Source organism: Octopus bimaculoides, chromosome Z (assembly GCF_046866305.1).
Source record: "Octopus bimaculoides isolate indiv1 chromosome Z, ASM4686630v1, whole genome shotgun sequence".
Classification (NCBI taxonomy): domain Eukaryota; kingdom Metazoa; phylum Mollusca; class Cephalopoda; order Octopoda; family Octopodidae; genus Octopus; species Octopus bimaculoides.
In genome coordinates this window covers 18,218,756-18,237,696 of record NC_142944.1, presented here as the reverse complement: position 1 = coordinate 18,237,696, position 18,941 = coordinate 18,218,756, and the positions used below count along the sequence as shown (strand labels likewise).

At 37.7% G+C, this 18,941-nt stretch overlaps 1 protein-coding gene across 6 annotated transcripts in view; it reads right to left on the bottom strand.

The window, feature by feature from the left end:
• The window catches only part of LOC106875566 (uncharacterized), a 360,383-nt gene that overhangs the window by 34,157 nt on the left and 307,285 nt on the right, over positions 1 to 18,941 (bottom strand). For all 6 annotated transcript variants that reach the window (XR_016244845.1, XR_016244844.1, XM_089365512.1 and 3 more), the window contains exon 6: positions 14,221 to 14,354. Coding sequence is in view for 4 of the 6 variants with exons in the window: in XM_089365512.1 (XP_089221638.1) it covers positions 14,221 to 14,354 (134 nt within the window). In the remaining 2 variants the exon portion in view is untranslated. The remainder of the gene's footprint in view (positions 1 to 14,220; positions 14,355 to 18,941) is intronic.

The following is an 18,941-nucleotide window of genomic DNA, read 5'->3' as shown; positions in this document are numbered from 1 at the left end:
AGTTTAATCATCATAATCATCATCATCGTCATCATCACCACCATGACGACGATGTCGACGACAACCACCACCACTGTCTCATCATCGTTGTCATCATTATTATTTATCTCTGATATTGAATTATTAATTCTTCGCGTTTTACTTTTGCAGCACCTACATTCCTAACAGTCCATTAACATTCTCAGAACTTTTCAGCTTCATCATCTTTTTGTAGAAATTCCACTCGAAACATTGAACCAGAAGAAGATTAATCACTGAACTTTTATCAATGCCAAAAAACACAAAACTCAAACTTCAAAAATCAACACTGATAAAGCACACATGAAATAAATACCAGAAGTAATCAGGACTCAACTGTTAAACCAAAGTTGTCCAAAGAATTTCAAAGTTTGTCCTAAATGTCTATCCTTGTTAACAGAGTATCAGTTAACCCTTGTTTCTTACCATTCTTTAACCCTTGTTTCTTACCATTCTTTAACCCTTATTTCCTACCATTCTTTAACCCTTGTTTCTTACCATTCTTTAACCCATTTCCTACCATTCTTTAACCCTTGTTTCCTATCATTCTTTAATCCTTGTTTCCTATCATTCTTTAACCCTTGTTTTATACCATTCTTTAACCCTTGTTTCCTACCATTCTTTAACCCTTGTTACCTATCATTCTTTAACCCTTGTTTCCTACCATTCTTTAACCCTTGTTTCCCACCATTCTTTAACCCTTGCTTCCCATCATTCTTTAATCCTTGTTTCCTATCATTCATTAACCCTTGTTTCCTACCATTCTTTAACCTTTGTTTCCCATCATTCTTTAACCCTTGTTCCTACCTTTCTTTAACCCTTGTTTCTTACCATTCTTTAACCCTTGTTTCCTACCATTCTTTAACCCTTGTTTCCTACCATTCTTTAACCGCTGTTTCCTATCATTCTTTAACCCTTGTTTCATATGTCATAAGTCCCAAGTTACTCTGATGGTTATTTTTTATCTTCAATTTTTTTACTTGTCTCAGTCATTAGATTGTGGCCATGCTGGGGCACCACCTTGAAGAATTTTAGTTGAAAGAATCAAATCCAGTATAAATTTTTTTTCTTAAGCCTAATACTTATTCTATCAGTCTCTTTTACTGAACTGCAAAGTTACAGGGATGTAAGCAGTTTCTTACTTTCTAGTACTTTACCAGGTTCATGTTCATACCATTTATCAGTACGTTCAAATCCTTGCTTTCTACAAAACTCCCAATGGATTACTCTCCCTAGATTGTCATGTCTTTTCTTGTATTCTTTCTTTGCCAGCATGCTACATTCACTTACTGTATGAGTATCATTTTCCTCTTTTGATTTGCTTAATCTACATTGGAAATCTACTTGATTTTTGTCAACCTTAGTACTAGAAAGTAAGAAATATAAGATGTTGTGAGACTTTAACATTCAGAGACTGACAGAGTAAAAGAAGCTAGAAGACCTGATTTAGTAGTAGTAGAGAAAGAGAATAGAAAGTGCCAGATAATTGACTTTACAGTCCCAAATGATGAAAACATTAATATGAGAAATATAGAAAAAATAGCAAAGTACCAGGAACTAACTATTGAATTACAGAGACTATAGAAAGTGTGGGTAAAATGTATCCTAGTAGATACTTAGGAGGGTTCATGGCATCTAAAGTTACTTGTTGTAGCCTGATGTTAGGAATTTTTCTTTTCCAACAGCCAATTTGTTGTGCATATATGAATAATAATAATGATGATGATAATAATAATAGTAATAATAATAATAATAATAATAATAATAATAATAATAATAATAATAATAATAATAATCATCATCATTGTTTAACGTCTGCTTTCCATGCTAGCATGGGTTGGACGATTTGACTGAGGACTGGTGAACCAGATGGCTACACCAGGCTCCAATCTGATTTGGCAGAGTTTCTACAGCTGGATGCCCTTCCTAACGCCAACCACTCAGAGAGTGTAGTGGGTGCTTTTACGTGCCACCGGCACGAGGGCCAGTCCTGCTGTACTGGCAACGCCCACGCTCAAATGGTGTTTTTTACGTGCCACCTGCACAGGAGCCAGTCCAGAGGCACTGGCAACGATCTCACTCAAATGACTTCACGTGCCAGGAGCTATAGTAGAAGACACTTGCCCAAGGTGCTACACAATGGGACTGAACCCAAAACCATGCGGTTCATAAGCAAGCTACTTACCACACAGCCACTCCTACAAGTGTCACCTTAGTCTGCTGGCTCTGGACAGTTGACACTTTCTATCATACCTAGCAAAATAAGCTGGGAGTTTTCATCTAATAATCATCATCATCATCGTTTAACGTCCGCTTTCCATGCTAGCATGGGTTGGACGATTTGACTGAGGACTGGTGAAACCGGATGGCAACACCAGGCTCCAGTCTGATTTGGCAGAGTTTCTACAGCTGGATGCCCTTCCTAACGCCAACCACTCAGAGAGTGTAGTGGGTGCTTTTACGTGTCACCCGCACGAAAACGGCCACGCTCGAAATGGTGTCTTTTATGTGCCACCCGCACAAGCCAGTCCAGGGGCACTGGCAACGATCTCGCTCGAAAATCCTACAGGAGCCAGTCAGGCGGTACTGGCAACGGCCACGCTCAAAATGGTGCATCTCATGTGCCACCCGCACAAGAACCAGTCCAGGGGCACTGGCAACGATCTTACTTGGCTTGCCGGGTCTTCTCACGCACAGCCCATTTCCAAAGGTCTCGGTCCGTAGTCATCGCCTCGGTGAGGCCCAATGTACGAAGGTCTTGCCTCACCACCTCAGCCCAGGTCTTCCTGGGCCTACCTCTTCCACGGGTTCCCTCAACTGTTAGGGTGTGGCACTTTTTCACGCAGCTATCCTCCTCCATTCTCACCACATGTCCATACCAGCGCAATCGTCTCTCTTGCACGCCACAACTGATGCTTCTAATGTTCAGCTTTTCTCTCAAGATACTTACACTCTGACGGGTATTCACATTGACATTACACATCCAACGGAGCATACTGGCTTCATTCCTTGCGAGCTTACGTATGTCCTCAGCAGTTACAGCCCATGTTTCACTGCCATGTAGCATGGTTGTTCGTACGCATGCGTCATACAGTCTGCCTTTTACTCTGAGTGAGAGTCCCTTTGTCGCCAGCAGGGGTAAGAGCTCTCTAAACTTTGCCCAGGCTATTCTTATTCTAGCAGCTACACTTTCAGCGCACCCACCCCCACTACTAACTTGGTCGCCCAGATAGCGGAAGATATCGACTACCTCTAGTTTTTCACCCTGGAATGAGATAGAAGTTGTTGTTTCCTGTTTGTTTGCAGTCTTTATTGCACCTGAACATCTGCCACAAACAAAAACTAACTTGCTAGTTAACCTGCCTTTGATGTTGCTGCACCTCTTATGTGTCCATAGCTTGCACCGGGTACATCTTATAGAGTTACTACCTACTCCTTTTCTACATACTGAGCAGGGCCATCTACCTGAAGGGGTTTGTGTTTTATCTACCTTCCTACTTATTAGGATTTTGGTTTTAGCTAGGTTGACTCTAAGGCCCTTCAATTCTAGACCTTGCTTCCACACCTGAAACTTCTCCTCTAGTTCTGATAGTGACTCCGCAATTAGGGCAAGGTCATCAGCATAGAGGAGCTCCCAGGGGCAACCTGTCTTGAACTCCTCTGTGATTGCCTGGAGGACTATGGTAAATAATAGGGGGCTGAGGACGGAACCTTGGTGGACCCCTACCTCTACCCGGAATTCATTGCTGTACTCATTTCCAAATCTCACCTTACTGGCCGCATCTCTGTACATGGCTCGCACAGCTCTCACTAGCCATTCTTCTATCCCAAGTTTCCTCATTGACCACCAGATAAGGGATCGGGGGACCCTGTCAAAGGCTTTCTCCATGTCAACGAAAGCCAGGTACAGAGGTTTATCCTTGGCTAGGTATTTCTCTTGCAACTGTCTCACTAGAAATAAGGCATCAGTAGTGCTTTTACCTGGCACGAACCCAAACTGCATCTCATCTAAATTGATTCGCTCCCTAATTAGTTGGGCTATGACCCTCTCTGTAACTTTCATAACCTGATCTAACAGCTTGATGCCTCTGTAATTATTTGTATCTAAAGCGTCCCCTTTACCTTTGTAGCAGTTGACTATGATGCTGCTACACCAGTCATAGGGTATGACTCCTTCGTGTATCACCTGGTTCGTAATACGGGTGACTAGGCTATAGCCAACACTGCCAGATATTTTGAGCATCTCTGCAGTGATTCCTGATGGGCCGGGGGCTTTCCCGGTCTTCATACTCTTAATTGCTTTATCTACCCTGGTACTATCAACTCGGATAGCTGGTCCCTCTATTGGGTCGACATAAGGCAGGCTCTCTTTCTCCCATTCATTCTCTTTATTAAGCAATCTATCGTAGTGGCATCTCCAGACCTCTTTCTTTGCATCCTCATTTAATGCAAGCGTACCATCATCCATGCGAACACATTTCTCTCCTACAACATCACTATTCTCTCTCCTACACTGTCTTGCAACCCGAAATACCTCGAGTCTTTGGTCCTCACGGCGCAGAACATTGGCAAATCTTTCCTTATCTGCTTCCCCTCTGGCTAAATAAACCTGTCGCCTAGCCTCCCTTCTGGCACATTGGTACAATTCCCTGCTACCACCGTTCTTCCAGTCCTTCCAAGCTTGTTTCTTTTGTCTAATAGCCCTGTCTACCTCCTTGTTCCACCACCACGTTACTCTGGGTTGGGAGGGGACCTTACACCACCCACAAATCTGGTCGGTGGCTTTCAACAGGTTGTCCCGCAGAAATCTCCAATTGTCTTCCACGTTGTATGATGCTATATCCCCTTCTATTTCGTTAAATGCTTCAAGTAACTTGTCTCTAATGCAGTGAATAACTGACATGACGGACGTGTATGAGTGAGATCCATGCAAAGTTGGATTAAATCTGTGATAATCAGCAAAAAGAAACAGCAAAAATATGAAAGGAAATAATAATAGTTATAATAATCATGGGACTTCTCTATAAAGACTGACCACACTATTGAGGTATGAAGATCAGGCATGATTACAAGGAACAAAAGAAACAGTGTTAGATCACTGACTTTGCAATACTGTATGATAACAGACTTGAGAAGACCTGGCAAGCCAAGTGAGATCATAGCCATGGCCTATGCCAGTGTTGCATAACTGCCCCATTTATGAGTACCCTCCAATTGCTGGGCAATATGTTGTGCTTGAGAAGACCTGTTGAGTCAAGTGAAATCATCATCATGGCTGATACCAGTGCTGCCTCACTGGCACCTGTGCTGGTGGCATGTAAAAAGTACTATTTGAGTGTGGTTGAAGCCAGTGCTGTCTGACTGGCCCTCATGCCAGTGGCACATAAAAGCACCCACTACACTCTCGGAGTGGTTGGCGTTAGGAAGGGCATCCAGCCATAGAAACCTTCCCAGATCTGATTGGAGCCTGATGCAGCCTCCTGGCTTGCCAGTCCTCAGTCAAACCATCCAACCCATGCCAGCATGGAAAGCGGATGTTAAACGATGATGATGATGATGATGATTATGGATAGGGTGGATACCAAAATAATTTTGAAAATTGAGAAATATCAGAGCAGAGCTAGAGAGATAAAAAGACTGTGAAAGACTTAGACGACAATTATTCCTGTGGTTATTGGTGCACTTGGCACGAAACCAAAAATGCTACCTAAAAAAACTGAATGAAACTGGAATTGAGGCTCACATTGTTGACCTGCAAAAAAGTGCAATCCTGTATTCTGCTAAAATCCTGAACAAACCCAACCATTCTTTTGAAACCAAGAAAAGAAAGAAAAAGAAATAATACTAGACTTGACCAATCACTGACCTTTACAAAATCAAGATAACTGCCATGCCCTTCGTATGGAATATTGCATCTGCAGTAATCAAGAGACACAAGAGAGCCGAAACCAGCAATTAACTTTCCGTAAATCCAAACTATAGAATAATCAATCATTTATGGCTATCTCATCCATATTGTTTAGTTTTAGTTTTATTGTTAATTAATTGCAGTTAATTGTAGAGTGAAGATTAAACTTTATGCATTATTGGGTTAAATGGACTAATTAAACTAATTGTAGAACGAAAATTAAACTTCATGCATTTAAATAGTTTAAACCGACTTCACTCTCTTATCTGAAAGAGTAAGGGGATCAATGTGGTTTCTGAAACTGTAAGAAATAGCAGTCAAATCTCCTTTAAAATTATAATTTATTACCTTAGAAAACGTACATGCAGACATGGCTGTGTGATAAGAAGTTCACTTCCCAACCACAAGGTTCCAGATTCAGTCCTGCTGTGTGGCACTTTGGGCAAGTGTCTTCTACTCTAACCTTGGGCTGACAAAAACCTTGCGAGTGGATTTGGTAATCAGAAACTGAAAGACGTTAAGGCAGCAAGCTGGCAGAAACGTTAGCACAACGAACAAAATGCTTAGCATTATTTCGTCTGCCACTACGTTCTGAGTTCAAATTCTGCCGAGGTTGACTTTGCCTTTCATCCTTTCGGGGTCGATAAATTAAGTACCAGTTACGCACTGGGGTCGATGTAATCGACTTAATCCCTTTGTCTGTCCTTGTTTGTCCCCTCTATGTTTAGCCCCTTGTGGGCAGTAAAGAAATAAGAAACTGAAAGACGTTAGTCAGTCCATCTGTCTATCTAAATATATATATATATTCGTTGTTGTATTTGGGGATGGTCATATTGCCAGTTTAGCCAATAAACGGAATATATATATATATATATATATATATATATATATAAAAGATTTAGATTTAGATTCAAAATTGAATATGGTACTTATGTTTAGGCACCAGAATATAGTATGGTATTATCCAAAAAAAAACATTCTAAAAGCAAGGTGATCAAAAAATCAAAATAAGCAACATAAAAATCCATCATGACATAGCCAAGGCTATTCTTCCTCCCACTTGGATTTTAAATGTTGCCACAATTATAATATGACTATTCCACTGTAATTTTCTACATTTTTGTGCAGCTGAAGATTGCTCTACATATTGCATTTAATGTAATGCTCGCATTACTTAAATAAATGGAGTAGCATGAAACGTGCGTACTGCAGTCATCTTTAAAATCCGTGTTGCTTATTTTGATTTTTATATATATATATATATATATAACAGATTTGTGATAGTCTTGCAGCTTTAATTTTTTTATTGCTGGCACTCTGTTGGTTACAAACAATGAGGGTTCTAGTTGATCCAATCAATGGAACAGCCTGCTCATGAAGTTAACGTGCAGAAGGCTGAACACTCCACAAACACATGTACCCTTCACATAGAGTTCTCAGGGAGATTTAGCATGACATGGAATATGACAAGGCTGGCCCTTTGAACTACAGGTACTACTCATTCTTGCCTCCTGAGTGGACTGGAGCAATGCGAAACAGAGTGACTTGCTCAAGGACACAATGTGTTGCCGGGAACTGAACTCACGACCATATGATTGTGAGTTGAATATCGTAATCAGTAAGCCATACACCTTCAAAGTATATATATATATATATATATATATATGTGTGTGTGTGTGTGTGTATGTATTTATAGATTTATACCAAAATTTGGTAAAAATATTGTATCCGTTATCAAACGTAGCAAAATACTCACATGTGAGTTTTTGCATGTATATCGATTTAAATAAGAGCTAAAAGATGATCCATTGTAAAGACTTTATTATGACCTATGAACATTTTGATGCAATATCCAGATCGACTCATGCATATTGCATTGAAATGATCATAGGTCATAATAAAGTCTCTCTCTCTCTCTCTCTCTCTCTCTCTCTCTCTCTCTATATATATATATATATATATATATATATATATATATAAATAAAAATTAAAAAAATTAAAAAGGGGTTTGTATGATAGTGTATAGAGGAATTTATCATTCAAAAGAATTCCAGCTCTGTCTGTTTTTTATGTTTTATTTATATTATAAAATTAATGTGGGATATAGAATATGGAATATATAGTATATATAGTAAAATGAAATGAAATATTGAATGTCTTATTGAATAAATGAAATATTGAATATTAAATATTTAAGGACTAGTATACTTTCCTGCTTTCTAGCAGTCTTCAAGGTCCCGTGTGACAGAAGTGTTTCAACTGTAGTTGACTGGCTGTCTTTTTGCCCTTTATACACATTCCTTTGGACAGCAGCAGTAGGTGTTTGGCTATTTTTAGAGATGATACCAAGTTTATTTTTAGAAATGATGACATTTGAGAGATTTTTTTGTGTTTTAGTTATAGGGATAAGATTTTAAAAACCCCAAGTAAGATTAATTTAATCATTGTTTGTTAAGCTTGGGTTTCAATTTCTTAATAAAGTCCTTTTCTCTCCGTTTTCTCTCAATTTCATTCAGGTTGTAAAGCTTATGAAATGGAAATATAAAAGTTTTTCGACCACATGTTGCCAGATGGTTACTCAGTGGTATTTGGCGGACCTCTGGATTTTTAATTTGTTGTCGATGCACACTCGAGCATTCTGATAGTGCATTACCTGTCTGGCCAATTTGGGCATTTGATGCAGTAGATTAGGTTTCTACTTTTGCATTTTCGCGTTTATGAATATTTTCCCTGTTTTTGTGTTCATATATGGGCCGGTATGAATTAATTGGCATGTACCACATCGGCCATCATTGCATTTAGACACAGTGAATGTTTGATTTTTGTTGCTGAGGTCAAACCTTGCCTTTGTTAATAGTTTTTTCAAGTTTTTAGGTTGTCTCTTACTGAGAGTTATATTTTGATCTGTAATGATATTTCTCAATTCCTTACTTTGTGCAAGGATCGGTAAGTTCGCTTTGGCGATATTGAAGCTGTTCTGGTGGCATGGATTTTGTGTCACTATAAATGTATGATTTGTTCTTGTTTTTCTCTTCTTTGCGGTTTCCTCAGTTGTTGTATGGGTATTTTCGAAGCCCACTGAATACCATTTTCTATAAGTAGTGATGGGTATTTTTGTTTGAGCAGAAATTCTTTCAGTTCCATCAGGCACTGATTTCTGGTCTTTAGATCCTCTACAATGGTATACATTCTTCTGGCTAAGCAGTATGGGATGTTACGTTTTGTATGCGGTGGATGGCATTATTTAAAATTCAGGTATTGGTGTGTATGTGTGTGTTTATAATATATATCTGTGGTAATGGCGGTGTTCTTTTTACCAAATTACCATCTAGAGATGGTAATTTGGTATTGCTCATCTCCTTTGTAAATTGGATGGATGGGTGTAGGTTGTTCAGGAGGGTGTTGAATTCTTCCAATGTTTTGAGATTTTGTCCAGATTATAAAGCAATCGTCAAGGTATCTCTTCCATGCTTTTTCAATATACTTCCTAAATTCAGTGTTGTATTTCTCTTCTATTTCCTGGTAAAGTTTTTTTTCTAAGTAACCCATCACCGAATTCGCATAAACGGGACCAAACCTCGTTCCCATAGCTGTGCCTTTAATTTGGATATAGTTCTTTCCATTGAAGAAGAAAGTATTATTTTCCAGAATAAGTCTCACTGAGTCTAATATAAATGTCACTGTGAATCTGTGGGGAATTGCTTCTCTGTGTTTGTCTACCCAGTATTTGATCGCCTTTATTCCTAAATCAGGTGGGATATTGGTGTACAGGCTTACTACATCAAAGCTTAGTAGGATTGAATTTGTTTCAGTGGTTTTTGGGAAGATGGGATAGAAAGTCGATGTCATCCTGAATGAAGCTGGGTATGTAGGTACATAGTGGCTTCAAAAGAATGTCAATGAAATTGCTTAGACGGTGAGTAGGGCATGCTGGGCCAGCTATAATTGGTCTAAGTTTTAAATCTTTTGGATATAGCACTTTTATGTATTCACTTCCTTGTTCCTTTACTCCCTGTTGAATATCTTCTGACTTATGTATTTTGGGTAAGCCATAAAAGTTACTGGGTTTTGGCTCGAAGCTGGTGATGTAGTCTCATAACATCAACTACCTGATTTCTAAACACTACAACTCACTCACTGACAGTGAAAGAGACTACACCAATTTCGAGCCAAAACCCAGTAACTTTTATGGCTTATTAACCCTTTATCATTGAAGTTACTCAGTCAAATGTAATACTTATTTATTCAGATTGCTTTAAATTAAACTTGTTGAAATGACATTGTTGGCTAAGCATGAGAGGCCGCATCTTGTTAGTTTGAACACAAAACAGGTAGAATTTTTGGACCAGATATGACTGGTTTAAATTCTAAAGATTTAAACCAGGCACTGGCAACATTTGGTTCATGAGCTGCAAGTGGTCCATGGGCTGCAAGTGGTCCATGGGCTGCAAGTGGTTCATGGGCTGCAAGTGGTCCATGGGCTGCAAGTGGTCCATGGGCTGCAAGTGGTCCATGGGCTGCAAATGGTCCATGGGCTGCAAGTGGTCCATGGGCTGCAAGTGGTCCATGGGCCACAAGCAGTCCAGGAAACTTCCTGAATTGCATGCCCAATAAAAAAAATTACCTTGAGTTTTTTTCAGTAGTGTGGCTTGTCTGTTGATGAGCCATGTCTCATGCACCCCACTGTGGAGGTATGTGGCTTTGTGGTTAGGGTGTTGGACTCTTGATCACAAGATTGTGGTTTCAATTTCTAGACTGGGTTGTGCATTGTATTTCCCATTGCTCCAGTCCACTCAGCTGGCAAAAATGAGTAACCCTGCGACAGACTGGTGTCCCTTCCAGGTGGGGAATATATACACCATGGAAACCAGGAAACTGGCCCTTTTGAGTTAGTATGACTCAAGAAGAAAACTTTTCCTTTACTTCACATGCAACTCACTTCTCAGGAAAAAAGTGGCCCACACTGGGCTTAAAAATATTTGTCAACTTGTTATTTAATCCTGAAACCACCTTTGATCCTGCAGACGCACTTATAATTAAAGATATTTTGCAGTTTTGATTGTTCTAGCTTTAACTCAGATACAGTATATCTAGGACTACATATTATCCAGTGTGTTCTTTTTGGCAATGCATGACTTAAGAGAGATTCAGCTGTTATTTTTAGCAGAATGAGCAACCATGTAGAGGTTTCTTCATTGTTTTGCTTATGTCAAAGTTTAATGTGATGGAATTCTTAATTTACAGCAAGTTCATAAATTTCATTCTCCTGAACAGTTTTATTGCTTTAAACTATTTTTTTGAAAAACATTTCTCTTTTGATTATCTACAAGTTTTTTTTTTTCTCCATCCAATGAAGTGAGAAGCTGTACAAGAGACTTTCAAATACATTGTCAGTATGCTTCGATTAATTTTGAAAAATAATCAACAATGTGGAGAAATTTAACAAAATAGCTAACGTTGTGATGATAAAATTATCTGTTAGGAAATATAACTTAACATTAGATTCTTACACAAAATTATAATATAAATTTGTTTTGAGTGTTTTTTTTTTTGTTTATTTGTCTGTTTTTTTATTTGAATATGAGAAATTTAAAATGAGATGTTTTATACCTTCTGTGATATTTGGTCTTGAACAGGGGTTGGAATTGAAAGGGTTAAAAGAACTCCCTACCAAGTGAAAATATTCATGTGAAAGACATTTCTCTTTTAATTCCTCTTGAACTACGGAAAGAATTTTCAGATAACCACGAGTAAAAGTTCTGTAACTGTCATAAAATAGGAATATGTTATTTGATTTGTAATGAGAGAAAATACATCCGTTTTATCTTTTTTTTTTTATTCTCAGGTACGATTGTGTGGTAAGAAGTTTGCTTCTCAACAACACAGATCCAGGTTCAGTCCCACTGTGTGGCACCTTGAGTGAGTTCCTTCTCCTATAGCCTTAGGCTAACCAAAGCTGTGTGAGTGGATTTGGTAAATGAAAAGAGAAAGAAGCCTGCTGTGTATGTATGTGTATGTGTGTGACCGCGTGTGCATCGTTGGCGATTTTCTTTCTCCGTCTTCCCTTCTTTGGACTTTTCCTATATTTCTGACGAAGATCTCCGATCGAAACGTTAAGTCCTCTTTCTTTTCTTTCCTTTCCTGAGCGTCCAATAACACTACTTATTCCACGTCCTTGCATTGATTTTTCGTGTTTTTTCGTTGTTTTTCTTTCTTGTTTATGTTGAAATTGACTATATATATATATATATATATCTATATATATATATATATATATATATATATATATATATAAATCAGACCATCAGATGCTGTCATACACCACTGGTTACAATACATTTCCAATTTTGTCTTGATTGCTCCATTCTTTTCCATTTTGACCCAAATTGTTTGACCAAATTGTCTGGAAGCCTTTCATGTGGCCCTTCTCAAACCCTTGGATATCACTCAGTAATAGCACAGGTCAACCTGATTTTTGTGAATCTCACAACATGTCTGACCCAGCAGAACTTGTGCTTCCAGTACTCAGTAATTACATATTTCACTCCACTCAAATTATTTCATTTCAAATGGACTCTCTTAGCGATATTTGTAGCTTTGAGTCAGACAATTGAAAACATGTGACTGAAAATCATATGAACAAAAATGTAGAGGCTATACCTGGATTCTCAAAACTACACACTATCCAAAAAATAGTCATGCTAGGAACAACCCACATCCCATGCAAGACACTATCAATGCAATAATACAACCTAGGAAAAACAACCCACAAATACAAGACACACTCTATACAGCATTTACCCAGTGAAATAAACTCCCTCCAACAGGCTAGAAAAACAATGCATTACACACTCAACACACAATTCAAGCAGTAACACAACAAAAGACAGCACTACATCTCAAGGAAAATAAGAAACACAATACAGTACCGGGAAGAGTTTGCACACTCCCAACAGCAGAAAAGAACACAGAATGCTGTACACACCCCAGCAACATAGAGGTGTAGCAGTAGAGACTTGCCTCAGTCTACCAAATATTGAACAGTTATATAATAATAATCCTTTCTACTATAGGCACAAGGCCTGAAATTTTGGGGGAGGGGGATAATTGCTTAAATCAACCCCAGTGATCAAATGGTGTTTATTTTATCGACCTTGAAAAGATGAAAGGAAAGTCAACCTCAGTGGAATTTGAACCCGGAATGTAAAGTGTCAAAAGATTTTGTTTGACATCATCACTGTTTTTTGCCATCTTTTAATAGTGATAACAAGAACAACAATGACAGCAACAGCAACAACAATAACAACAACAGCAACAGCCACAACAATAATAATAAAAATTGTTTTCAATTTAAGTACAAGGTCAAGAATTTTAGATGTGGGGAAGTTAGTTGATACCATAGTAATAACAACAACAACAATAATAAAAATAATAATAAACCACATAGTACGCCCCAATGACAAGCAAGAACATGTATGATAATAGACATGTCCCAGGGACAACAGGATCAACGTGAAAGAAGAAGAAAAAATAAACATCTATGACAATTTGAAGTGGGAAATACGAAGGTTGTGGTCAATGAAGAGAGTGGACCTGATACCAATAGTAATTGGTGCACTTGGAAGTATCAGCACTCAACTAGCAACATGGCTGAAAAAGATTGGTGCAAGTGGGAAGGTAGAACACCTACAAAAGTCAGCATTGCTTGGAACTGCAAGAATTCTTAGCAGAGTTCTTGAAGCATGACCAGTAAAACAAGTGTCACCTTAGTCTGATGGCTGTGGACAGCTGACACTTTCCATCATATCCAGTAAAATAAGCTGAGAGTTTTCATATAATAATAATAATAATAATAATAATAATAATAATAATAACAATAACAATAATAATAATAATAACAATAACAATAATAATAATAATAATAATAATAACAATAACAATAATAATAATAATAATAATAACAATAATAATAATAATAATAATAATAACAATAACAATAATAATAATAATAATAATAATAATAATAATAATAATAATAATAATAATAATAATAATAATAATAATAATCCTGTAAACTAGAGACACAATGCCTGAAATTTGCGGGGAGAGCAAAAATCAATTACATTTACCCCAGTACTCAAACAGTACTTATTTTACTAACCCCATGAGGATAAAAGGTAAAGTCAACCCCATGGTGGAATTTGAACTCAGAACGTAAAGACAGATAAAAGCATTTTATCTGGGGTACTAATGATTCTTCCAGCTTAAATAACAACAAGAATAGTTCCAGTAACCTGTTTCATGTTTTCCAAAAGATTCTTTAGTTTGATCCTGCTGATGAAACTTGGGTCTATTTCAAGAGGTGTCTGATAAGAATGTCTAGTTGTAGTATTTCTGGGTTTTTCCTCCATTTTTCTCTGATGGCTTTCTGAAACAGACACATTAAAAACGAATAAAAAATATTTAAAATAAAACTTCTAAATGAAAAAGACAAAAAAAAAAAAAATTAAAAACAACAACAACAAAATACTTAAAATATCAGATAAAACAACATTTATTTCCTAAGATTAATTAAAAAACAATTTTTTTTTAAATGGAAATCAAGTTGGTTTAATATTTCATTTTTGGCAAGATCTTCTTCAAAAGTTACGAGTAAGAAAATCTTTCAAAGCTAGAGAATGGAAAATCTCACAGGAAACTGACACATAATAAAATTCTTGCACTTTTAACCCTAATTACAATTCAGATAACTTCTTTTTTTTTTTTTTTTTTAATTTTTTTTTTTATTTATTTAATTTTATTTTTTGGGTGGGGGGATAATTTAATGCAACGTTGTATCTTTTATCTTTAGTATTTTACTTGTTTCAGTCATTAGACTGTGGCCATGCTGGGGCAAACACCACTTTGAAGAATTTTTAGTTGAGTGAATTGGCTCCAGCACTAATTATTTATTTACTTATTTGTTGTTAAGCCTGGTACTTATTCTAAAGATCTATTTTGCTGAACCACTAAGTTACAAGGAATTAAACACACCAACACCATTGTCAAGTGGTGGTGGGGGAAAATACAAACACTTGCACACACACACACACACACACACACACCATCATCATCATCATCACCATCATCACCATCACCACCACCACCACCACCTCCACCGCCACCACCACCACCACCACCACCACCACCACCACCACCACCACCACCACCACCACCATCATCATCATCATCATCATCATCATCATCATCATCATCATTTAACGTCTATTTTCCACACCTGCATGGGTTGGAAGGTTTGACCAGAGTTGGTAAGGTCAGGGGTAGTACCAAGTTCCATTGTTCTGGCAAGGGTTCAACAGCTGAATGCCCTTTCCTAACACCAACCATGCCAACCACTCAACAGCGTGTGCCGAGTGCTTTTTATGTGGAGCTTCAGCGCGACACAGAGTGTGACAAGGCTGGCCCCTTGAAATACAGGTACTACTCAGTTTTGTCAGCTGAGTAAACTGAAACACCGTGAAATAAAGGGTCTTTGATAATTTTTGATATCTTGGCATCTGAAGCAGCTGGAGATATGATAGTTTGACCAAATGAACCGGCTATTGCAAGCAAAAATAGATATTGGAAAAACTGCATCTAGCCAAATTTGGACATACGACACTTAAACATAATAGCAATGATGTATATATATATATATATATATATATATATATACATGATGAACTTCTTTCAGTTTCTGGCTATCAAATCCACTCACAAGGCTTTGGTTGGCCCTAGGCTATAGTAGAAGACACTTGCCCAAGATGCCACACAGTAGGACTGAACCTGAAACCATGTGATTGGAAAGCAAGCTTTTTAGCAAACAGCCATACTTTAAATGAAAAGCATAAAGATCAAATAATATGAAAGAGTGCATATTTTTCTGCTTGACAGAGTGAAGAGCTCTATGAATTTGGTTGAGTCACTAAAATTTTTTTGAACTATTAACTGATGAGATCAACTTTACTTTAACACACACATACCCCACTTCCCATATCATTATCATCATTGCAAAGTATTTTAGGCAAAGAGATTTTGGTTTAAAATGGTCTGGTTTACTCAGTGTTAAAAATGGGATTTCCAGGGAGAAACAGAACACATCTCTAAGCGTTACAAGCATGATAATAATAATCGATTAATTAAGCATGCAAGTTAAGTAAGAATAAAAACAAACAAACAAACAAACACTGTTTAATCAACTGAAATTACATCTGTAATGTAAAGGAAAAAAAAAAAAATGAAACACCCCATTGGTGTTAATGATAATTCTTGTCAAGAAAGGCATCTCTGAAACTTAAATGGATTAAAATATTAAGTGAGAACATGTAGTAGAGAATGGCTCTCATGATTGGTTGATATGACGATGTGATGACAGCTCTGAGCATGTTTCAGTTTTATCACAACTCCTCAGTGAAGTGCATGTGTGTGTATGTATGTATATATATATATATATATATGTATATATATATATATATATATATATATATATATATATATATATATATATATATATATATATATATATATATATATATATATATATATATATACTGTTGTATCTGGGGAATATGCTTCAACACACGAACTCACATAAAGAATCTTGCAAACTGAATCTCAAAACAAAATACATATATATATATGATGATGATGGACTCACCCATCAATGATAACATATGAGTATTCAGCTTTTACCAATGATTTGTTTATGGTGATCAAATGTATGTGCTGTACATTAACTCACTCTCTCCATCAAATCAACGCTGTCTAAACAGGTGCACTGTGTGCCATGCATCAGGTGTTGAAGTTATTGTAGAGTAATGTGAGATGAAGTGTTTTGCTCAAAAATACAATGCACCACCCAGTCTAGGAATTGAAATCGAGATCACTAGATAATGAGTGCAACACCCTAACCACTAGGCCATGCACCCTCACAAAGACAGGATTGCACCTAGAAAGTTCCCCTCCGAGGCACAAGTCTGGGCAAGGTTGTTTATGGAAGCTCTCTCCAGCTTCCTCTCTCCCCACCACTGATGTTATCCAAGGGAAAGGCAAAGCACCAGTTAGCACCAGTGACGCTGTAACTTATTGCTACAATTGAGTGGATTGGAGCAAATTAAGTGTCTTGCTCAAGAACACAACACACAGCCCGGTCCAAGAATCAAACTCTCTAACCACTGAACCATGCACCTTCACTGTATGAATGTGTGTGTATACACACACACACACACACACACACACACACACACACACACAACAACAACAACAACAACAAGAAGCTTCTCTCACAATTCTATAGTAGAAAGCACTTGCTCAAGATACCACATAGTGGGACTGAACCCAACACCAAATATTTAGGAAGCAAGCTTCTTAACCACACAGCCATGTATGCACCCATTCTTTTATTCTTTTACTTGTTTTACTTGTTTTGGTCATTTGACTGCAGCCATGCTGGAGCACTGCTTTAAAGGGTTTCAGTTGAAGAAATCAACCCCAGGACTTATTCTTTGTTAGCCTAGAACTTATTCTATCGGTTACTTTCGTTGAACTGTTAATATATACATATATACAGAGGTAATTGTTCTTGGGGGGTGGGTTATTGTCCATGGGGGGTAAATGTCTTAGAATCCTCACCCTATCACTTTCAAACTAAGGGAAAGAAAACAAAACACAAAAAAAAAAATGTTAGAACACATTAGAGAATGTAGTTCTGGATAAAGCCAATAAATAAATAAATCATTGGGATGGTCATAACTGGAATGCTTTTGATCAAAGGGCCTTGCTCAATCAGAGCTAATGTGGGATTAAACAATAATGGTTAATGATTATAATCAACAGCAACAAGTGGACAAAATATTTCAGATGCACACTTACATGCATACACACAAGCACATATGCACAAACATGCACACACACATATACATACACATGCACACACACACATACATACACACATGCATACACATACATGCATACACACATGTACACACCTGCACACACACAAGCACACATACATGCACATACACACGTACACACACACATGCACACAAAACCATACATACAAATAAACACAAGAACACACATCTCAAAACACTTTTTCCTTTCTCTCTCTCTCTCTTTCTTCCTCTCCCTCCCTCTCCGCCCCACCCTCCATCTCTTTCTCTGTTTAAACCTTTTGTTACCAGCCTGCCCGAGGCTGCCCCAGCTTCTATGATGCAAGCTTCCTGTTTTAAAGCAATCTAAATTAAAACCTTCCATCAAATTTTTCGTGTTAATTTATGCTCCAAACACCACCTTAAAAAAAATTACGAACTTATTGTATACAATGCTCAGGTGCACTACAACTCATCGGAAAAAGCAGCCAAAAGTGCATGAACAACACAAAGAATACATAGAATAATGCACAAAAAAAAGACAGGAAAGTGAATGAGTCATTTGAAAAAAAAAAAAAAAAAAGGAACATCAGGGGTACTGTTGCTGAATTTCAGGAAGCATGTATGTTTGGAAGGATGTTGTGTACCAACAGTTAACAACTGATGTGGATAGGTTATTCCATGCTTCACTAAGGTTCTGAACAAGAAAAAAAAAATGTTTCTGAAAGTCGTGGGTGCTGTGCTGTTTTCCGATTTCATAAGCATGTAAGCATAGGTGCAGGAGTGGCTGTGTGGTAAGTAGCTTGCTTACCAACCACATGGTTCCGGGTTCAGTTCCACTGCATGGCACCTTGGGCCAATGTCTTCTACTATAGCCTCGGGCCAACCAAAGCCTTGTGAGTGGATTTGGTAGGTGGAACCTGAAAGAAGACCGTCATATATATGTGTATATATATGTGTGTGTGTGTGTGTGTGTGTGTGTGTGTGTGTGTGTGTATGTTTGTGTGCCTGTGTTTGTCCCTCCTAGCATTGCTTGACAACTGATGCTGGTGTGTTTACGTCCCCGTAACTTAGCGGTTCGGCAAAAAGAGACCGATAGAATAAGT